This window comes from Callithrix jacchus, chromosome 3 (genome assembly GCF_049354715.1).
Source record: "Callithrix jacchus isolate 240 chromosome 3, calJac240_pri, whole genome shotgun sequence".
NCBI classification, from domain to species: domain Eukaryota; kingdom Metazoa; phylum Chordata; class Mammalia; order Primates; family Cebidae; genus Callithrix; species Callithrix jacchus.
In genome coordinates, this window is record NC_133504.1 from 91,849,564 (window position 1) to 91,873,573 (window position 24,010).

At 39.2% G+C, this 24,010-nt stretch overlaps 1 protein-coding gene across 2 annotated transcripts in view; it reads right to left on the reverse strand.

The window, feature by feature from the left end:
* ARHGEF38 (Rho guanine nucleotide exchange factor 38) overlaps positions 1-24,010 on the reverse strand; it is a 132,932-nt gene that overhangs the window by 75,269 nt on the left and 33,653 nt on the right. For both annotated transcript variants that reach the window (XM_035293202.3, XM_078366742.1), the window contains exon 2: positions 16,293-16,480. In XM_035293202.3, coding sequence (XP_035149093.3) covers positions 16,293-16,480 — 188 coding nt within the window. The remainder of the gene's footprint in view (positions 1-16,292; positions 16,481-24,010) is intronic.

Below are 24,010 nucleotides of genomic sequence, written 5' to 3' on the forward strand. Positions count from 1 at the left end.
GTCTAATCCTGTCATTTCGTCACAGTCATTCTCCGTCCAGGTTTGTTCCCTTGCTGGTGAGGAGTTTTGGTCCTTTGAAGGAGGCGAGGTGTTCTGGTTTCGGGTGTTTTCCTCCTTTTTGTGCTGGTTTCTTCCCATCTTTGTGGATTTATCCACCTGTCATCTGAGTAGTTGCTGACTTTTCGATTGGGTCTCTGAGTGGACACCCAGATTGTTGATGATGAAGTATTTCTGTTACTTGGTTTTCTTTCTACCTGTCTAGCTCTCTGCTATATGACTGCTGAGGTCCACTCCAGGCCCTGCTTGTCTGGGGTACACCTGTAGCAGCTGCGGAACAGTGAGGGATGCTACCAGTTTCTTCTTCTGCTATCTTTGTCCCAGAATGATGCCCGCCAAATGTCAGTCTGATCAGTCCTTTTTGAGGTGACTCTTTGGATATACAGGGGTCAGGGAGCTGCTTGAGGAGATGGTCTGTACTTTATAGGAGCTCAAGTGCTGAGCTGTGAGCTCTGTTGTTCATTCAGGGTTGTTAGGCTGCTACGTTTAAGTCTGCCGCAGCAGAACTGATAAAACCCCTTTTTTTCCTCAGATGCTCTGTCTCAGGGAATTAGGGTTTTCTTTATGAGTGTCTGTTGCACTATCCTGCCCAGCTAGGAGGCAGTCTAGTCACTATTTGCCTGCCAAGGCTCCGCCCTGCTGGCATGGGGTCTGCCCTGTTGCTGCAGGCTCTGCCCTACTGCCGCGGGCTCCGCCCTGCTGCCATGGGCTCCATCCCGCAGCAGAGTCTTTCTGTTATGGCGGGTTGCCTCAGCAACCACAGGCTGTGTCAGCAATGGGAGTGTACCTCAGTAGGGGTGGATTGCCTTGGTAATGGTGGAGTCCCCTCCCCCACAGAGCTGCACCATCCTGCGTTCAGCAGGAGCTCCACCCAGAGCATTTCGAATCGCCGTTTTGTTTGTCTGGGATCTGTGTAATTTCCCGTGTAGCGACCCACTGCACTGGCTCAAATGCCGCTTCCCAGGAATCTCCTGGTCTGGCTCACTGTCCAAGTCCCGCTTAATCAGATGCATATGCTAATCTGCCCTTCCAAATCTCAGATTGCCAGTTTAACAGGGCACCTGGACCAGTGTGTTATGTGCGGAGTGTTGCGGAGTGCCGCCGCACTGCGGTGCTGGCCGAAGCGGCCGCACCAGCCAAAGCGGTGCTGGCATCCCGTGTCTCTCCTACACCCAGGAATTTCCTTGTTCTGTGGGCAATAAAGATCCATCTGGAAATGCAGCTTTGACTCACCCTCTGTGCGTTCACTGAGAGCTTCAATCCTGAGTTGTTCTTACTGCGCCATCTTGAATCAATCATGTTTCTTATGTTAATATGATATGGACTAGCATAGAGTGTGATTAAGTGTGTGCCACTTAATCACAGTGACCAAGTGATTAAATCCTGAAATTCCATGAAGATAGTAAATATACAATAGAAGGTTAAACAATAAATAACAGTTCCTGCCTAAATTTCAATTGGGGCACCAACTTCTTAGCTATCAGATAGCAAAGTGAGTGTGAGATGGTTTGCCATATGCAAAACTTGCAAAGGAAATTTCAGTGAACTGTTTAAAATCACCTATGTTGGCCTCATGCCTGAGAAATATAAAGGAGGCTGTGGCAGCGGGAAAGTGATGGATACGTTGGGGTGAATCTTCACTCCCACAGGTCTTCGTGGTCAGGGATACATGAATGCTTCCTGTGGACCAGCTGTGGACCCTGTGAGGTAGGGGAGATAGTATAAACGTATCTATGACTCTGCCTGCAAGGATGAAGGACAGAATATAGAGGTACACACTGGATGACTCAGGGCTCAGGAAAGAGTTACAAATCGCTGACTGGAATGTTTGCAACTGGATTGAGTGGTTTTCAAGAGAGACTCCCCAACACCACCCCCATGGGAATATTCTGAAAATGGCCAGGAAGTGCCTGTAAGAGTGCCACACTATTATATCTGGAAAATCCAAAGAACGTAAAGCTAGTCTATGGTGGTACCAGTTCAAGTACACCTTTCCCTTCCCTTCTCCTCACCCATCTGCCTCGAGGGACAGGAGCTGGCTGATGAGCTGGTGTCAAGGAGGAGCCACATTCCAGCTGTGAGACTTTGGATAAGTTAGCCTCTTTGTTCCTTGGTTTCCTCATTAGTCAAATAGGAACACTTAAACCTGCTTCATAAGTTAATGTGAAGATTATATTTATATTAATTAATATAAACAAGTTGTTTAGAATAGTGCTTCGATCCTAGGTACTCACTATATTGTAGCTATTATTGTTACTTACAGGAAAACTGTGGATTGACTTTTGACCAAACTGCTAGCTGCTAAACACATCAGAAGAGTGTTTCAGATGTTCATTGATCTGTGAAATGATGGGCCTTCCAGAGTTCTCCTCTGGAGACAGGGCAGGATCTTTGCACTATTAGGTGGACTGATGCTCCCCAAAGCATTATGCTGCAGTACGAATGCCAAGAAACGTAGACAATAAAGCAGGGAGCAGGAGCGAGTGCCAATTTTAGGAAGCAGAGCCAGTCCCAGAAACATTTTTAAATTGCTAATAATTATTCACTTGTCCCTTTTTTGAGCAACTGTCTTTGTCAAAAATCCAAGGTGCCCAAACCAATGTTAAGTCACCTGAGTTCCAGAAGATTCTCAAAACTCAGCCGAGTTTGGATTTTGCTGGGTATGCCCAGAATGATGCAAACAAGTGTGAGCCCTGGAGTTGGCACAGGTCTTTGGGTGCACTGTCTATTAGCTGCACCACTATATTCCAGGCTCCAGACCTTAGGGTCAATGCAGGCTCTCTCCTCCATCACCCCTAACTCTGATCTTGATCGCTTAGCCACACTATCTCCAACATTCAATTAGCCTGTTCTTAGTCACTTTGTAAAACTCTATCAGGCCCCAGTTTCTGCCTCTGTAAAAGCTTGTAAACTCATTTTTATTTCCTATTTCCCCTAATAACTTCAGATTAGTCTTCTTAAATCATGTTTAAATGTGTTTACAACACAGTTATAAATTCCTCTGTTTTTAAACATTTGTTTTTTCCCAGTTGCCTGCAGAAAAGATCTCAAATTCCTCAATCTGACAGTGTGTCTGGATAAGACCTATCTTGTCTTAGTCCAGTTATTTTTATAAAAACCATCTTTTCCAATCAAGAGGAATTAACTCATTTTTAAACTTACCCTATGCTAGCTCACCAGCTCACCTACTCTTGCTCTGGTGGTTCTCCACTGTTGGGTTGCTCTCCTCACCCTGCCTCCGCCTAACCAATGTTTACTCAGCACAAATTCCAACCCTTCTCTAGGACTTCCTGGATCACTTGCCCATCCTGAAGTTGTTCATCCACTCATTTTTTTTCAATCTATAAATATTTAATGCTGCTCACATATAAAACACTGTATTAGATGCTGGGAATATAGCAGTGAACAAATGAGGTAAAAATACATGATTCATAAAGTATAAAAGTAAACAAGGTAAGTGAAGAAAACACATTGTATTAAATATAGGGTAAAATAATATAGGGATAAAATAAAAACAGGGAAAGGAAGACAGGGAATTTTGGGGAGGCTGCAGCACTGGCAATGCCTTACTTATATCTCCTTGATTCTGAATATTCTTGGACATGTCAGGGGGTCTTCTGGTAAGTGTCTCTGATTTTCTATCTGAAGACTTTCTCTGACCACTGATGCCTGCTCTGCCTACACACAGACAAGGCTAGAAGTGCTAGGTATTAAACTCCCAGGAGCATCCCTTAGCCAATATCTAACAGGAATTGAGGAGGATAAATACTCCTCCCATGGGACAATATGTTCTGTACAGCCTCCCCAAGCTCCCAATGGGAAATGAGCCCCATTTGGCCACAGAGGTAACCCACTCATTAATGTACCTACCCTATATTGTCTTCTTTCTCTGTCTCATTTCCCCATTTCCCCTACTGCTATTCTAGGGTATCATCTCCCAAATCAATACCTTCTAAAATTCTTTTATCAGGATGTGCTTCTAAGGAATCCAGTCTAAGACAGATTGAGTTGGTGAAGGAAGGCTTTACTGAGTAGCCTTAAAGGACATGAAGGACGAAGCCATGAAGTTGTTTTGGGGAAAAGCATTCAAGGCAAAGAAAATAGTGAGAACAACGAGCTTGAAACAGTAGTGTTCCTGGTTTGTTCAAGGAAGAGTAAAGAGGCCAGAAGGTAGAAATAGATGACATCAGTGAGGTTGAGGGACCAGCCCCTGCAGGATCTTGTAAGTCATCATGAGTATATTAGGTTTTAATAAGAGTGAGAAGGGAAGCCATTGGACGGTTTTGAGTAGAAGAATGACATAAATTAACTCATATTTTGAAAGGATCACTCTGGGTGCTTGGTTGAAATAAGTGTAGAGGAAGAGAGATGGGTCATAAGACAGTTATAAAAATCCAGGTGGTTATTGATGGGTTTTTGAACCAGAGTGGAAGTAAGAGAGGAGATGAGACATAGTCTAATTCTGGATAAATTTTGAAGGTAGAACTAAAGAATTTGCTAATAGATAGATATGGGAATTAAAAGAAAGGAAAAAGGAAAAACATTAAGGATGTCTCCAGGGATTTTGCCTGAGCAACTGGAAGGTGGAGTTGCCATTTTCTGAGCTGCAATAGACTACAAGGGGAGAAAGCTTTAAAGGGGAAATTAGGAGCTTAGTTTTGAACAGGTTAAATTTGAGATGGCTTGTGGACAACCAAGTAGAGATTTGAGTGGGGAACCAGAGAAACAAAGGAGGACTTCAGAGAAAATGTCTAGGCTGGAGATAAAAATTCGCCAGTCATCAGCATGTAGATGGGATTTAAAGCCATGAACCACATCGGAATTGCAACAGAATGAAAGTAGACAAAGAGAGAAGAGGAACACAGATGGAGCCCTCAATTACTTTAGTGTTTATAGATGAGGGTTAACCAGTAAAGGAGACTGAGAAGCAGCAGCCCAACAGGTAGGGGAAGAGCCTAGAGTATAGAGTCCTGGAAGACAGAAGGCAGTGTTTTTGCCAATGCTGCCAACAGGTCAGGAAAGTGAGAGCCTCCTTCTGCTAATGTCTAAAGCAATTAATTGTTGCATAACTAATTAGCACAACTAATCATGACTGCCTTCTGTCATGATTGCTTCTGGTGTTGCCTTAAAATAGATCTTTGATTGTTATTTGTGTTTTTATGTGTTTATGTGTCATTTTCTTGGCCACATTATAGACTTTGCTAGGGCAAGACTGTGACATAAATTTCCTTGATATCCATGCAGAGCTCAGCAGCAGGCACTGCATGCAATAGGCACTTGACAAACATTTAATCTTTTAATTTGCATATTCCACTAAAATATCACATTCTTCATGAAATACAGCTCAGTTAATCTGTTTAGAAGTGATCTGTCCCTTCTCTGAACTCCAATTGCACTTATTGTCTACACCTACCAATTATCATTTTGCATTACAAGTTATCCTCTCATAGCTATAAGAGGCCTCTAACTAAGGATTCTTCGTTTTTTGATGACACAAAAATGTGTTTCATATGTCCTTACATACTCTAAATGGCCTAAAATTAATTAATTAATTAACTCATGTAATCATCTACCTAGTCTATGTTTAAAGTGCCTTACATAAGTGCATATTAATAAAATAATTGTTTCTTTAATATCTGCTTCCTTTCTGGCCCAGAGTTATTCTATGGAGTCCAGAATTTATGGCCCTGTACTGATATGCATGGCTATTTTGATCTATGCCTGAATAAAGCTGCCTCAACATTGCTGGCATTTCATCAGAGAGTTTTATGGCAATATTATAATAATCATAGACACTGAAATTTTGTTGCTTATTCTACACACACAAAAAAGGCAAATTAAAGTTGTGGTTTATGCATCATCTCCATTCTGGGAAGTAAAGTAATGAACACAAGATCATCTTGCCCAGACTGAGGGATGACTTTCCTGGATAGTAAAACAGATCTGCTTAACACATCCATTTTTTTTTCAATTCTGGGCATTCCAAATCCTGCACTGAATTGGGAAATGCATTCATTTTTCTCCTCACTTGGTCCAGCAGACTCTGATTTGGACTATAGATAAAAATTAGAGAATGCTGAAACTGTCCTAAAACGGAGCTTAGGATGTGCTTATAAATGTGATAACAAGGCGGACAGTTTCCGTTATAAAACTATAGTACAAGGATAAAAATGAATGCCTCATTTTTTTGAGTTGAGACTTTCTGAACAAGCAAAGATAAGAGATTTCCTTCCCATAAAAAGAAAATTCACATACTAGAATATTACTATATCACTTTCATACCCAACTAAATCTGAATCCAATCCGATAGCAAACTATGTGTTCCGGGTTGACAAAAGAGAAATGTCCCTCCAGGGGAAAGTGGGAAAGTAAGTGTGATGACGCGGTGTCAGAACTTGAGAAAGAGGCCAGTTAGATATTATGTATTAACACAGTCACTTAGTGGTTGGTAACACTGTGACTTTTATTTTTAAATTTAACATTTCACATCTATAACCTCCAACACATAGGTACTGCCCTGATAAACACATGTTCAGAAAATCAAGAAACACTTTATTGAGATTTTTTTTCTGACTTTCTTTATAAGACTTCAAGTATCTGGCCTTACTATGGAGGAACAGTGGTCCAGACTATATAGTAAATGCTAGGACTCCACAGAAAGGGTAAAAATCAAGTCTTTGATTAAAAAAAAGAAAATAGAGTTCTAACCTGGTCATATAGATCACAGGATTCTTTGTTGTGATGGATCGTATTCTTCATGAGAATCAATATTTGTAAAGATTGGAGAAGTTAAAACAGACTTCCAGCAAGAGTATAATATTTTCAAGTCAGCACCTTAGTTCAGAAAAGCCAGTATGAAGTAGAATGAGAAAGGTAGGTATATTTCTTTTGAGTCATTTCTCCCAGCATTTCAATTATAGTTGGCAGGAATTGCTCTGGTTTTCTCAGATTTTTAATTAATGTAGTGAACAAAATCCCCGTTTTTCTCTGGTTTTCAGGGCATCGTTTACTTTGGGATTATCAGCCTGGCTTGGATCTCTGTATTCACCAGTCTGTGAGGTCTCATGACTGAGGAGTCTGACCTCAGGAACCACCTTACTCTGCAGTGGGAGGGACTGGATGGAATAGGAGATGGAAATGGAGAAAGGGACTTGGCTTTTCCATCAGCTTGTTTTACAGTTTACACGGATTTCTGGTATTTCAAGTATAGCATGAGAAAAAGCCAAGATACACAGGAGATTGTTATACATTGTAAACATTATAAAATTTCTTCTAAACAATCTGTTACCCTTATTCTTAAAATATTAGTCTCCACCTCTCTGAAATCACAATATATAAAAATTAATTGGAAAGTTTGGGAGAGTAAATAAGGTAAAGGGTCAGAGAAAAAAATTTATCCTTACATGTAAAATTTTACATGTGTATTCCAAAGGATAATTTAAAGAGAGAAAGGGAGGAAGGTAGAGAAAATAAGGGTATTATGTTTTTAATTAAACTTCTTATTTTGAATTAATTGTAGATTCACATGCAGTTAAAAAAACATGAAACAGAGAGGTCCCAGGTACCCTTTATCAAGTTTTCCCCAAGGGTAACATCTTGCAAAACAATAGAATATATGCACTGTCTGGATGTTGTAGGGTAGAACATATCATAAACGGCATAAGGCAATTGTTTGCGTATATAACAGATGTCTGTGAGAAATCAATACCTTAACTCCACTTAGTTCATGGCAATTTCATGGAAGAGACGGCGTTTTAGAAAGTAGCCAACTTTAAGGAAGCTGTGGTCAGTGAGGCAAGATGAAATGTGTTTTCAGGCCCAGACTACAATCAGAAGATTCTGGAAGTGAACAGAGATGGGAACAGTAGCTGGGTGATTTAAAAAGAGAAACAGAGAGAGACAAAGAAAGAGAAAGAGAGAATTCCATGGTTGCCTATTAAGCAAAAATGAAGGACCATTCTTTCTGGAAACAGTAAATGTCTTTTGGTGAAGGTAAGAGCTGGAGAAAACAATTTTGACAAGAGTCCTCTATGACCACTGAAAATTCATGACTAAAGATATTTGCTTATATATGGTTTCTTCTATTTTTTTATGTAGGCAAAAATTTTAGCAAATAACTTTGAGAAGGTTCATCTATCTATCTCTCTAGGAAAACTGGCTATATTTTGATAATTACTAGATAAAATATTTTTGTGTTGGTCCTTTTATCTTGTATTTCAGTTAGCTATCATAAAGGTAATTCTGTCCTTTGCTCAATGAAAATAGCAAAATTTCATTACTTTCATTGAATTCCTGTTACTGACAAGTCTGAGGAACTGTACTGGGAGGGAAGGGTAGTAAGAGTATTCAGACAGAACTGAAGGTCATCTCAGACAGGGCATCTAGGGAGCAACACTGAAATTTGGAGCCAAGTAAGCAGGACACCCGGGCTACTGCAGAGCTGCTGTGCACGGTTTCATTTCTGGGGGCACCATTTCATAGCAAGGCAGCCAGGGACTGGATACAGAGGTACAACCTAGCTTTGAGGTGTCATGACAGACATCAGGAATGCCCAACCAGCTAGAAAGGATCAGAATAGAGGACATGATGTGGAACTCTGGAAGATTCCCATGGTATGTGCTGAAGCTATGATTCCGGTTATATAGGACAGCAATAGGCTCACTCTGGTGAAGAAGGAGCCATGGAAAACACAGCAAAGGGATAAAGAAGTTTCACTGAATATTTTAGCAGTAAATATAACTTAGAATGCATAGAAAGACAGTGGGACTTTGGCTATCTCTTTGTTATATACAAATTTTCATTGTATTATGGTATTTGAACAGTATTTTTATTATTATAGTACATTTATGTTCCCCTCCTCCCTCTCTCCATTCATGGATACTTGGAGCTATACTGTGCTCTCTGGGAGTTGGTGAGCCCTCCTCACACGCAGCCTTCTTTGTTGGGGTGGATATGATGGTTGATGCTACAGTAGCTTGTTTTGGGTGAGGGGTGCAAACAGGAAGCTGAATGCCCTGTGCCCTGGAGTGCCTTCCCTACCTCCCTTGCTCCTTTGAAGAAGGAACCAGTTAAGAATTTTCCCTCCCGAAATCCCCCTCTTTTGTGTTCTCCTTTCCCAGGGCTTTCCTCACCCACTTTGGACCCTGAGGGAGAGATTTTGTAGGATGTTGCACAAAACAATTGTTTGATATAGTCTCCACCATCCTGACATTGAAACAGCCCACTGATAACCTAGGCACGACTGATAACACTAATAGTGGGCACCATTTTATGTTCAAGGATTCTGAATTCAGGGAGACCATGAACATTGTTCTCATCAAATTTATGGTCCTTTATTTTAATAAAGTTTTAAAATATTCTCTTTAAATTAATTATTATTTGTGGCTGAAAATAAAATGTGTAAATGTATTGTAGTCTTCAGGGGGAAAAGTTCCATATATGGTCAGCCCACCGAATCCTTGGGTTCCATGTCTATGGAATCAGTCATCTGCGGATCAAGAATATTAGAAAAAGCCAGGTGCGGTGGCTCATACCTGTAATCCCAGCACTTTGAGAGGCCAAGGCAGGTGGATCACGACGCTAGGAATTCAAGACCAGCCTGGTGAATTCCCTGGTGAAACCCCAACTCTACTGAAAATACAAAAATTAGCCAGGCTTGGTGGTGGGTGCCTGTAATCCCAGCTACTTGGGAGACTGAAGCAGGGAATTGCTTGAACCTGAAAGACAGGTTTCAGTGAGCCAAGATCATGCCACTGCACTCCAGCCTCAGTGACAGAGCGAAACCCTGTCTCAAAAAAAATAAAAAAAAAAACCCGAATATTTAAAAAAATGCATCTGCATTGAGCAAATTCTCTTTCTTGTCATTATTCCCTAAATGATATAGTATAACAACTATTTCATGGCATTTACATTGTACTAAATATCATGAATAATCTAGAGATGATTTAAAGTATACAGGAGGATGTGTGTAGGTTATATGCAAATGTAACCATTGTATTTTGTATCAGACACTTGAGCATCCATGCATTTTGGTATCCTTGCGGGGGGCGTCCTGGAGCCAATGCCCCACAGATTCTGAGGAATAACTGTGTATGGTATAATTCCAATTCCAGAAAACATTTCAGTACATTTGTATAAACAATAGGCCAAGGTAATTATTGTGCTTATTTCTAAGTGGTAAGACTACTGGTGATTATTGTCTTCTATATATTTTTTCTAGTGAAAAGTATTTATATACTATTGCCTACAATATATCAAAATTTTAACAGAAAATTCCAATTAAATTTTTGCCAATACAAAATTATATATTTTTAAGCCATTTTTTTAGAAAATTGTGGTAAAAATTTTACCACAAAATTTTGAGCATAAGGCACATGATTAAACCAAATATGAGCAAATTCAAAATAAATTGACACAACTTCCTTGTTATAGAAATAAAATATCTACGAAGTAGACATTTTTCAAGCACATACAATTAAAATATCTTTAGAAGGGTAAAAAGATTCTGGTAATGGAGTTTGCTTCGAGGGGAGTAAACCCAGTAGCTGAAGGATTCTATAGCCCCCTTGAGATCTTTGGTAGATTTGCACTATGTCCATTTTAGCAACTGAAAGTAATTTTTAAAAAATAAAAATAAGTACAGTATTGAAATTCCTCCAGCTATTCATTTCAATCACTTTTTGTCCTTTCCATGGTTAGATTAGTCTACTCGAGTTTGATTTATTTTGACTTACAGCCAGAAACATAGAGTCTCTCTCACTGCCCTGTTTGGATATTACATAACTAGAACCTGTTTTCCCACTAAATGTTTCAACACTAACCATTATGAATGACATTTGTCTTCTTTGCAAAACCTCTCACAATGCTGCTATTAAAGAAGATGTAACTTCTGAGTTTGATCCGATTGTCAGTTGGGTGAAGGTCTGACGTTGAAAAGCCTTGAAGTTAAGGTTAAAGTGTACAGCCTGATTGTCACAGAACAGTTGTCAGTCAAGAACTGGATCTAATCGTTCATTTGTGCACTGATTCATTCATACAAGTTCACTCAGGTAAGCCAGGTACTGTCCTCAGTTTTCAACTTCCTTCATTCAGTTTTCACTTACATAAAATAACTTGTTTTGTTCTATTTTTACTGAGAGTGATCTGAGTTTGATTTTGTATAGAGAAAGGATAATGAATCCTATGATACCCAAATTCTCTTTTAGTTTAACCTGTACTTGTAAAATATTTACTGATGTTGCCCCAGGTTTAGCTAAGCATGGTTTGCAGATTGTTGCCATAGTTATCTGAAAACTGTATGTGTTAATTTACAAATTTTGACAATGATGACAGGTGGTTTGTGCTCAAAGACACTGGTAGTTAAATGTCCAGAAGGGAAGTGAGGACAGAAAAGAGCTAACGAACATTGAAAAGGCGTAAACTGAACAAACTGGTGGTGTCAACTAACTACCTCAGCACTCATATAAATGCTTATAGAGTCATATGAGTACCTGAACACTTATTTACTTAATCAAAGGTTAAAAGCTTTGAGAAGTGGGAAAAAGGCAGACCTGATATGAGAACTCTGAGAACCTTAAGAGAATTGCTACTACCTTAGTGGAGAGAACTGACTATTAGAATGAAATTAAAGTCCACAGTGAGGAGGAAGGCAGAGAGCAGATAGCACTGAAAGATACCTGAACAACAAGGTACCAAGTGTGAAAAATCAACAAGCTATAAGTAACATAAATAAAACAATCTAGAAAATGTGCATTAGAATTGTGAGAATTGTAATTCACAGCATTGACAGCAAAAGCTAAATGTGCCAAATAAACCACCATAAATGTTACCATAATGGAAAAGTTTTATTTGACATGATCTAAGACACCAATTCTGAGAATTGCTTACAAGAGTTTCATAGGAAGCCAAAAACAAGTAAAGAAAAATAACAAAAAGTAAAAACACAAACAAAAATTGGAGAACATGTGTAAGAATACAGCTCAGCAATGACATTCGTTTCAGTGGGGTTAGTTTGACTCACCAATGTACAGATTATTTAAATTCAGTATGAAAAATACCAAATAAGCTTATTCCATTTGATAAAATGTGAACTAAGAACTGAAAGGAAGACTTTTCTTGCATATGATGTTTTGTCTGTTTGTTTGTTTGTTTGTTTCTTCTGGAGAGAGGGTCTTGCTCTGTCTCCCAGGCTGCAGTACATTGGCATGATCATGGCTCACTGCAGCCTCAACCTCCTGGGCTCAAGTGATCCTCCCACCTCAGCCTCCTGAGTAACTTAGACTACAGAAGCAAGCCACCACACTTGGCTATTTTTTTTAAAAATAGAGATGAGGTCTCCTTATGCTGCCCAGGCTGGTCTCAAACTCGTGGCCTCAAGCAATCCTCCCAGTTATGCTGTTCTTTCCAAAGTGCTGAGATTACAGGTGTGAGCCACTGTACCTGGTCATGGTTTTAGTGTTTTTTATATTGATTATTAGCCAACCACAGGGACAGATTTTTGATAAATTGTGCTTATTTTGAAACATGTTTTAGTGACAAATGCTTTTACACCTAGTAAATATTTTGTATTTAATTTAAAAAGAGAAAGACAGTGAATCTAGATAACTCCTTTAGGATCAAAGAAAAAGATTTTTTGTTTGTTTGTGTTTGTTTTTGGCTTGTAAGATAGTAGATAATGGTGCTATGAATGATTCAATAAGGAGGGTAAGCTAATTATTCAGGAGAGAGAAAGAACACAGGCAGGAGTAAAACCCTTAAGTGTGAGGTGACAGAGTCCACTACACCAGTGGAGAGGTCATCCTTCATTAGAAGCAGGAACCATTGCTTCTGGTAATAGGAAGAAGCCAACTCACAAAGGTAGAGATGCAGTAAGTTGATAGATTTGGTGTTGAGAGTGGGCACTTCTTATTGTTTTTAGTTTCTCTATGAAATGATGGAATAGGGCATAAACTGAGAGAAGAAAAATGGATGTTTGAGAGGTGAAGAAAAGGATGTGAGAGAATCTCCTAAGAAACATTACTGTGGGTCCCAGTAGAAAGTGATCATGCATTTTATAAGAGATTATCTCAACTGCACAGGTAAAGGTGTGAAGTAGATGAATAACTGAACTTCACCCAAGTAAGCTGTTGTGAGGGAGTAAATGGAAAGAAAGAGAGAAAAAGCAATTGAGGTCGTATGCAAGGAGTGATTATAGTGAAGGACCCATAGAAATGAAAGCATCTTTGGGCCCTATGAACAGTGAAATGGTGGTAAGGTCCACAGCTTGGAAGTCTGGGTGCCATCAGAACGTTGTCAGAGATGGTACCAGTGGGAGTACGCTTGGGCATCAGAGCATAGTAAGCTTGAAATTCTGCTTTTGAGGGGATGAAGGTGTTGGTAATGACAGGTTCTTGATTGTGGCGCTGGCATGAGTGGCTGAATGGGATTGAGGAAAAATCATTGGATATGAAAAAGTAAAAGAACTTAGAGGCCTAAATGTTGCATAGATTATTTGCATGAACATTAAAATCACCTAAAAATGATGTCAGAATTAGGGAAGAGAGGGAGAGAGAGAGAGTGAGAAAGAGTGAGAATACATACACACAGTGGGCTAGGTTCCAAATATCTCAAAGAATAAGTGTTGACAGGGAAGACTGCACCGTAAGGAAAGGTAGATAGTGACAGAGTCTGATGCCGTGTACATTTAAAATCAATATTTTAGTAAATATGTAAATGAATGTGTTAGCAACCATTGATATCTGCCAGAAGAGCAGTTATATCAAATACATCTAGTTTATATATTAATAAAATGAAAGAAAACATTTATATACTTAGCAATGACACTAAAGAGCAAATTTGTATCATGACCATCAAATTACTTCTACTCTTACACAATAAATAAGAAATTTCCAGGTTTTCAGAAAGTACGTGGTAATTCTGGCATGGGAACTGTGGAGGATTAAATTAGAATGCTAATGAAGTGCTTGGAGCACAGCCTAACATATAGTAACTGCTTAATAAAAAGTCATGAGGCAGTCAAACTGAAGATGACTTCTTGTCAGGAAAAGGCTTCCACACCTGCTTTGCTACTCTTCGTTATACATTGTCTTAGATTAAAAAACAATTTTTGTATCAAAATCCCTTAGCCTATACTGGTTTTCCCTAATTTGTAGGCCAGATGGTTTTTAAAAAAAATATTTCTGAGAAGAGTAATGTATTAAGAATTAGAAAATTGGCAGGGCGCAGTGGTTCCTGCCTGTAATCCCAGCACTTTGGGAGGCTGAGGAGGGCAGATCACAAGGTCAAGAGATCGAGACCATCCTGGCAAACATGGTGAAACCTCCGTTTCTACTAAGAATACAAAAAAATTAGCTGGGCCTGGTGGCACCCACCTGCAGTCCCAGCTACTCGGGAGGCTGAGGCAGGAGAATTGCTTGAACCCGGGAAGCGGTGGTTGCAGTGAGCCAAGGTCGTGCCACTGCACTCCAGTATGGCGCCTGGTGACAGAGTGAGACTCTGTCTCAAAAAAAAAAAAGAAAGAAAGAAAATCTGCTCCTGAATGTTGTAAGTAGTTGGGGGTACAACAGGCTAGCAATGCTTTTATAATCATGGGGAACATATTAAGGTACTAGTCTTAATAAAGTTGGATATATTTGACTACTTAAACATGGCTAAACAAAATAAACACATCCTAAACAAGGTTAGAAAGCAAACGACTTACCAGAAAAATTATTTGCAATATGTGGGATGGAAAAAGAATATCCCTAATATACGGAAAGGTCTTTTAAAGTAATAAGAAAAATATTAAACCATCATTTTTTAAGAGAATGAAAGACGGATGTGAGTAACAGAAAGGCTAATGCATGTATGAGGAGATATTTATCAGAAGGAATCAAAAGAACATTTATCAAATCAACAATGCTCAGCATTACAGAGGATGCAGAAGAAATGTCCTCTGAATCATTATGAATAGGAATGAATATTAAAATAATCTTGACTTTGTGTTTGGCAATTGTCTGTTTTATTCAAAATCTTAAATATGCATACACTTTGACCTAGCAATTCAATTTCTAGGAATTTATTCTAAGGATATAAGGAAACAAACAACCAAAACATCTCAGCCATAGTAACAGTAGAAAGATACTTTAAAATATTAATACTCATGAAAAGATACATGTAACAGATTTCTGGATGAAACAAGTATGTTACAAGGTATTATTTGTAGTTTTGATCACATGTATGTAACAATATATGTGCTTGTGTATGTACATGTAAGCATTCAAATAGATATCTCAAGGGGAATGTCTGATCGTGTTAATGGTAATTTTTTTTGACCATGGAATTTCTGACCCTTTTTAGTTTCTAGCTTACGTTTTCCTTTATTGTTTGAATTGTGTATTTACAACCCTAAGGATGAGATTCTCACTCTTTGGTGTCTTTCCCTTGTATTCCACTTTGCCTAGACCATCTGTTACCTCCTTCAGTTCTCTGTTCAATGTCCTCCATCAGAAAAGTCTTAATCTGTCACTGTTTTTGAAATAGAATGACCACCTCTTTGTTCCAATGTTTTTTCTTTCTTTCTTTCTTTCTTTCTTTCTTTCTTTCTTTCTTTCTTTCTTTCTTTTTTTCTTTCTTTCTTCTTTTTTTTTGAGATAGAGTCTCACTCTGTCGCCTAGGCTGGAGTGCAAGGTGTGACCTCCACTCACTGCAACTCCCACCTGCCAGGTTCAAGCAATTCTTCTGCCTCAGCCTCTCAAATAGCAGGGATTACAGGCATGTGCCACCACGCCCAATTAACTTTGTATTTTTAGTAGAGACAGGGTTTCACCATGTTGGCCAGGCTAGTCTCGAACTCCTGACCTCAGGTGCTCCACCCACCTTGGCCTCCCAAAGTGATGGAATTACAGGTGTGAGCTACTGTGCTTTGCCTTGTCCCTATATTTCATTTCTTTTCCCTCCGTTGGTTTTCTCAGCTATACTTCACACCATATAATATACCTTAACTTTATTTGCTTATTTATTTATTGTGTACTGTCTGACCCCTCTTTTTCTGTTCCTTTTCTAGAAAGTGAACTCCACAAGAGCAGGACTATGTTTTGTACTAAACAGTAACCCCAGAGTTGAGAACCGTGCTGTTTTTGGCAGAAAGACCCCCCTCTGATATATCAGAGTGCTTCAATTTCGTGGTGCTAGTGATCCTATTTAGGATACGGGAGAAAAACAAATGGAAGAAATAAAAACCTCAAATATGCATTTACCTTTTTATTTCTCAGAGGCTGAACCACTTCCCTAACACACAGCTCCAGATCATTGAGATAATCCTTTTCCGTCTGTATCAGCTCTTTGATGATCTTTTCCCGTTTTGCCATCATCCTCCTCATTTCATGCTCTTCCTCTGGGGTTGAGGTTTCAGCTAGGGAACACTCACCCTGTGGAGTCATCTTTTCTGTTAAAAGAAAACATAGACAAGTGAGGCATTCTGCTGAGGTTTTTTTCTCCTTCATCACAAACAATGCCTTCACAGGATTTTGTTAAAAAGGAAAAAGGCTGAAGGTATCTTCGTGATGTGTTCTTAGGAAGTAATACGTGTATATTCTCCTACAAAACTATGAGCAAGAGGAAAAGTGGGAGCGAACTGCTTCTAACGGTGAGTTAAATGATACCCAATTGTGGCTTCTTTAAAATAACCCATTGCGGCCGGGTGCGGTGGCTCAAGCCTGTAATCCCAGCACTTTGGGAGGCCGAGGCGGGTGGATCACGAGGTCAAGAGATCGAGACCATCCTGGTCAACATGGTGAAACCGCGTCTCTACTAAAAATACAAAAAATTAGCTGGGCATGGTGGCGCGTGCCTGTAATCCCAGCTACTCAGGAGGCTGAGGAAGGAGACTTGCCTGAACCCAGGAGGCGGAAGTTGCGGTGAGCCGAGATCGCGCCATTGCACTCCAGCCTGGGTAACAAGAGCAAAACTCGGTCTCAAAAAAAAAAAAAAAAAAAAAAAATCTCATTGCTAGTAGCTTAGGCTATAAAGCCAGTATTCAGCCTGGAGGTGGAATATATAAAAAAGCAGTTCAGAACTTCTGCTCACATTTGCTTTTAAATCAAGGGAAGAATTTTAATTAGTAAATGAAAGGCCTCTAATTTTGTTTGTCACTCTTATTAAAAATAATTACTCCTCATTCTCAGTGGGTAATATTCAAATCCCAATGAAACAGAAAACAAATGCATGACTGGAGTTTTTCAGTTTACTATCAGAATCCATGAGGAGGGAAGCAGTGATGGATTAAATAAATTTCAACTAAAATTTTACATGGTTCATCTCTTATACTATGTATATCTTGCTATTCCAAAATTCTTGAACTGTCAAACAAAGTTTTAATTTAAATAGTCGCATTACTGGGGAGATATTGAGATAAATGGGAAGTCTCATACATAGCAGAAGTTTATATGAAGTATTCAAGTAAGAAAGCTAAATATCTTCAGGCATGAGCTCACCACAGCAATGTAAAATTTTGGAAGCCGCAAACCAGACCACAGGTTATGAAATCAGAGTGGCGATAAACATCAGGGCAGTGTGTGAGTTCATGTATGTAAGAGTGTTTGTAAATGGATTTGCTTCAAGCTCAAAGCTTAATTTTCATCTTAGTCTCTGCAGTTGCAAAAGTAATTATATTTCATTTAAAGTTAATATGCTTCTAGTAACTGGTATGTGAGACATCTTTAATGTTGACCACTCCCTGAGAATGTAGAACTTCACAAAAGACCTATAAAGAGACTATACACTAAAAGATAAACATAGCTCATAATGCATGCAAGTGGCAATAAAGAGTGTTTTCTTGGCCGACTCCAGGAACAAAGCTAAGACAACTGGAGAAACAATGTAATAGAATAGTTAATGGTTTGATGTCAAGAGACTGCCACAAAAATGTGAACAGACACTTTAAAAAGTAATGAGCTCTCTCTCTCTCTCTGGCCCACTAACTTCAGAATTCAGGCAGAGGATCAATATTCAAACATCTGTGGAGAGTAATTCCAACATCAGTTTGGAAGCTCTACTAGATTGATCTTTGGACAATCCACACCTGTAGGTGAGTATGTTTCTGAGTCATTTGCCTCCTATCAATCCTTCCTTCATTAGGAATGCAGGAAGTTTTGACAAATAGCATCTAAAAGCACATGGTTTTATGAAATTTGGGCTATTTAGTGCTAAAGAAATAATTCACATGAGCTATATAAGATCAGAGAATCTATTCAAGGAGAATGAATGCAAGAGATGTCCTGTAGCCCTCAAATCTTGATCTATATTGTGAGAATTTGGAGGTGCATGCTGATTTTTTTCAGAAATATGTTCTCGCTCTGTCACAAAGGCTGGAATGCAGGGGTACAATTGTGGCTCACTGCAGCGTCAAACTCCTGGGCTCGAGCAATCCTCCCACCTCAGCTTCCCAAAGCACTGGGATTATAAGTGTGAGCCACTGCATCAGCCTAATTTGTAATATTTTTATTGAAAAGTAAAAGAAGCCTGTCTCTCAGTGCCCCAAATTTGAAAGAGCAGGTTACATTCAGGTGTCATTATAATGAATTATTTTGGATATGAAAGAGGAAGACAGAACACTTTATGAAGGGAGCTGCAGTGAGGAGGCTGTGTAAACCACCATTGTGACCCTTTCTTTTTAAAAATACATATATTCAAGATGTATAACATAATATTTTGATGTGTGTATACATAGTGAAATGACTGAGAAGGGAGTGGGAGACTGAGGGAAGAGAGGAATGAGGGAAGTCCTTTACTCCTCAGGTATGTGAAATAGAGCACAGGAGGAAATCTCACAAGTAGAGAAATGACAAACCAGTATGGACACTGCCCAATTATCACTTAACGTTTCCTCGAAAATTAAAACAATGCTGTTGAAAAACTGTTCTGACTGACATTTGCTTTTCCAGTTCTAAACTTTTTATTCCTTATAAAATAAATCTATCAATTATTTGAGATCCTAGCAAGAATAAGAAAGTCTTTCCTAATCATTGGCAAAGGAATATCCCTAAAACATGTATGCGAGTTCCTTTTAATTCTAAATTCCAGGACTCAGTCACTGTGTTAACTTAACCTGCTTCAGATGTTTCAATTGAAGCACTTTAAAATGTACCACATCAGATTTGTCAATTAAAAAACTGTTTAGATTTTCCAATACTGCTCAACAATTTGGTGAGAACAAATTTGTCGGGGCAAGATGGTTGAAATAAAGTATCAGTGAAAATACTCAACTTCTCCTCCAGTTATAAAAATCTCTCAGGGAATTTACAGTTGAGCAACCTTATAAGATATCTTTGTTTGCTTTTTTGACTCAAGTTTATTGTAGGAACTAAGACTTCACTTGCATCATTTGATGATCAGGTTTCTAAACGCTTTCTGTTTGCATTTCTTAAACCAACAAACTCTCTGCAATGCATTGTGGACACATTTTGTTTTTATAAGATCTTTCTCTGCCTTTAAAGATTTTTATCCTTTAGTTATACTGAATTTTTCTATATAAAAATATTTGTAACACAACAATATTATCAACACATATCACCCAAATCGGCACTCAGCTATAGCCTGTTTTTTACTTCTGAATAAAGCAACAGAGGGGCTAAGTCTTTAGGAAAGAAGGAAAAACATATTTAGGAATAGATGTTTTCCAATAGTTCATATATACTAAGATACAATATCAAAGACAAAGTGAAACTGAGGTTAAAGGATATTCAGATTGTTATGACAAATATGCAGGTGTATATTAAAGCAGTACCATGTAATTGACTTTACTCTCTATTTCTTTCACCCTCAATCTTTATTTTTCCAGTGGTGATGATAAATTTTTACCATTCTAGCCACAAAATTCATTGTTAATATATGTGGAGATTACTGGCCAGGGAAGTTTATGTAAAAGGAGATTGTTGCAGTTTGGGAAAAAGATAATCTGACTTGAATCAGCTTTGCCACTCAGCTGTGAGAACTCAGTAGACAAATAACTAATGGTTATCCTCACAGAGCCTTGGTTTCCCTACCTGTAAACTGTGCATGAAAACCATCACAGTGTGATCATGAAGACTGAATTAAATAAGTAGCCTCCTATGGAAGCTCCTTGATATCTTTAAAAACAATACAAATGTTAAGTATTTCTGTAGCAATGGGAACAATAGGGTTATTTTCTCTATGGTCTCAAACTTTTCCACCATCTAGAGAAAACAATCATCCCATTATTTTGTAGTGACCAACTTGTCAAGAAAAATTCATGACTCTAAAGTGAGTGGAGAGCTAGTTCCATTGGGAGAGGAAGAGGAAACAAATAGGAATGCTGCTTTCAGAGGAAGATCAGAACAAAGCTCGGGTTTAGAATGCTTTGACTTGGTATATGCATGGGAAGAACCTTGATCTCTTAGAGAAGTGCAACAGCACCCAAAGGCAAAGGGGTGTCAGGGGAGGAATGAAGACAATCTTCATTGATAGCCAGGTTTTGCTTGGAATTTGTCCTATCCTCTTTTTGCTTTCTTCTTGCTTTTGCTACTGCTACTGCCATTTTGAGGTGGATTTAAGGATAGGTGATTTCTTTGTTTCTTTTTAATTTATAAAATAATACATACTTGTGGATATCTAAATTATATATAGATATAGAACTAGCTATAGCTATAGATACATAGATATAGATAGATAGAGATAGTCATAGTAGGGGTTTAAGTGCATAACCTTGGGAGCCAGACTGCCTAGGTTTAAATTCCACCACTACCATTTATTAGATCTATTACCTCGGAAAAGTTACTTAACTCCTCCTGTATCAATTTTCTTATCTGTAAGTTAAGGATAATGTTAGTAAAACCTTATAAAGTGATTTTGAAGATTAAATTAGTTAATGTTTATAAAACACTTGCAACAGTGCCTAGTATTTTAGTGGATATCTTGCAAATGTTTTATTATTATTAGATGCAATTCCTACTTTATTAATTGTATGGTAATATGATTGTTACTATATTATTGGTTGTATTCTAGTTTAGCATATAGCATTCTCAAAATATCTCCATGCACATACAAATACACGTATTTGCAGAAGTTCAGTTTTTTGTTTGTTTTGTTTTTTTAACAATAACAAGCTCATAAACATATTCTTCTGCAAATTGCTTTGGCAACTTTCACAGTATATATTGGGGATCTTTTTGTAACAGCAGCATAGTTGTGTCAGACACTGCTGTTGCCTTCACGGTATCTATTCCCCCCTTTTGTTTTTCATGAACTGAGCCATAATAGATAAAAATACTTAATTGCTGGGCAATCTTAAAATCAGAGTGGGAAAAGGAAGCATGCTCAGGAAACGTATTCAGATAAAGGATTAAAAAAGGAAACACGCTCAGTAAAAACGACGCTCCAAAGTAAGAGACATCAATAAAATGATTTGTCTCAGCCTTGGTGGTGACCAATAGAAAAAAACTAACATTTCTTAACAAGTCAAGGACACTAACTGGCTCTCACATGAATTGGAGATCTGAATTTATTCAATGCTCAACAAATAATTACTAATAGCTTACGAGGAGCCCAAAATCATCCTAGGAGCTGGAGATACAGCAATTTAAAAAACATCAAAAAACAAATTCCTTTTCTCATGGAACTTAACTTCTCATTGGGGAAAAAGAACATAATTTAAACAAGTTATTTAGTATACCAAAAGGTGGTAAGTGAAATAGAGAATAATAATGCTACAAAAACTGCTAGGAAGTGCTAAAAATGTGTACAATTTTAAAAAAGATGGCAGGAAAGGCCTGAAACTGAGTTGAAGGTGAGAGAGTCATGTAGGTATCTGGGATAAGTGGTTTTTCAGGAGATGAATTGGTCAGTGGAAAGCCTTAAGGTGAGCATGTACATGGCCAATTTAAGGATCAGGAAGCAAACCTATGTGTGGCTTGGTGGGAGAATGTTCGGGAGAGGATAAGTGATCTGGACGACAGGAGAGCTTGGGAGCCATCATACAGACATTCTCTAACATCAAGGAACTCATACAGTCTTCACACCTAAAAGCACCAAGAGTTGAATTAGAACTATCAACATTAAAGTCATATCCTTAAAAGGAAAAAGAGAAATTTTTTAAAATGTCAAATCAAAAATAAATTTAAGAATAATTAGAAGAAACAGTCTACCCAAATGAGAATGAACTAGAAAAGTAATTCAGGTAATATGACAAGACAAGCTCTATTAAAAAAAAAAAAAAAGTGGCCGGAGGACTCAAGATGGCGCTGTGAGAACAACCCAGGATTGGAGCTCTCGTTGAATCCGCGGAGAGCTGAGTCAGAGCTGCATTTCCAGACTGATCTTTGTTGCCCACAGAACGGGGAAATTCCCAAGTATAAAGGAGACGCGGGACACCAGGCAGTACCTCTGCCTGGCAAAGCCGGCAGCCGGGATGTCGGCGCTCCACACAGGGCGCGCTTGTGCGGGTGCCCTGTTGAACCGGCAACCTGAGACTTGAGAGGGCTGGACTTGAGACTGAACGAGACTTGGACAGTGGGCCAGCCCAGGGGATTGCAGGGACAGAGCGTTTGGGGTAGCCCAGTGGGACGAACAAAACCGCGATTTCAAAGGATCCCCGTGCAGACGGTCCGAGACGCTCTGTGGGGGAGGGGCATCCACCATTACCGAGGCAACCCACCCCAACTGAGATACACGCCCACTGCTGACGCAGCCAGCCATTGCCGAGGCAACCCGTCCCTACTGAGATACACACCCACTGCTGACACAGCCTGCCGTTGCCGAGGCAACCCGCTACAACAGAGAGACTCCGCTGCAGGGTGTTGTGGAGACCACAGCAGAACAGCAGAGCCTGCAGCAACAGGGCGAACCACACAACAGCAGGGCAGAGCCTCGGCAGGCAAACAGTGGCTAGTCTGCCTCCTAGCTGGGCAGGACACCTCAATGGACACCCAAAAATAAAGCCCGAACCCCCCAACACAGAGAATTTGAGAAAAAAAGGGTTCTTTTAATGAGCTCTGTTGCAGCAGAATCAAACATAGCACTCTAACAGCCCTGAATGAACGACAGAGCTCACAGCTCAGCAATTGAGCTCCTATAAAGTACAGACTGTCTCCTCAAGCAGCTCCCTGACCCTCTATATCCAAAAGACAGACATTTGGCAGGCATCATCCTGGGACAAAGATAGCAGAAAAAGAAACTGGTAGCATCCCTCACTGTGCCACAACTGCTATAGGTGCACCCAGACAAGCAGGGCCTGGAGTGGACCTCAGCAGTCGTACAGTGAAGGGGCTAGATTGGTAGAAGGAAAACCAAGTAACAGAAATACTTCATCATCAACAATCTGGGTGTCCACTCAGAGACCCAATCGAAAAGTCAGCAACTATGCAGACGACAAGCGGATAAATCCACAAAGATGGGAAGAAACCAGCGCAAAAAGGAGGAAAACACCCGAAACCAGAACACCTCGCCTCCTAGAAAGGACCAAAACTCCTCACCAGCAAGGGAACAAAGCTGGACAGAGAATGACTGTGACGAAATGACGGAATTCGACTTCAGAAGATGGATAATGAGAAACTTTTGTGAGCTAAAAGAACATGTATTAAATCAATGCAAAGAAACTAAGGAACTTAAAAAAAGATATGAGGAAATGATAACAAGAATGGATAACTTAGAGAGGAATATGAATGAATTAAAGGAGATGAAAAACACAATACGAGAACTTCACGAAGCATGCACAAGTATCAATAGCCAAACTGACCAAGCAGAAGAAAGAATATCTGAAGTCGAAGAAGAACTCAATGAAATAAAACGAGAAACCAAGAACAGAGAAAAAAGCGCAAAAAGGAATGAACAAAGTCTGCAAGAAATGTGGGACTATGTGAAAAGACCTAACCTACGTTTGATAGGTGTACCAGAAGGGGACGAAGAGAATGAATCCAAGCTGGAAAATACTCTTCAGGACATCATCCAGGAAAATTTCCCC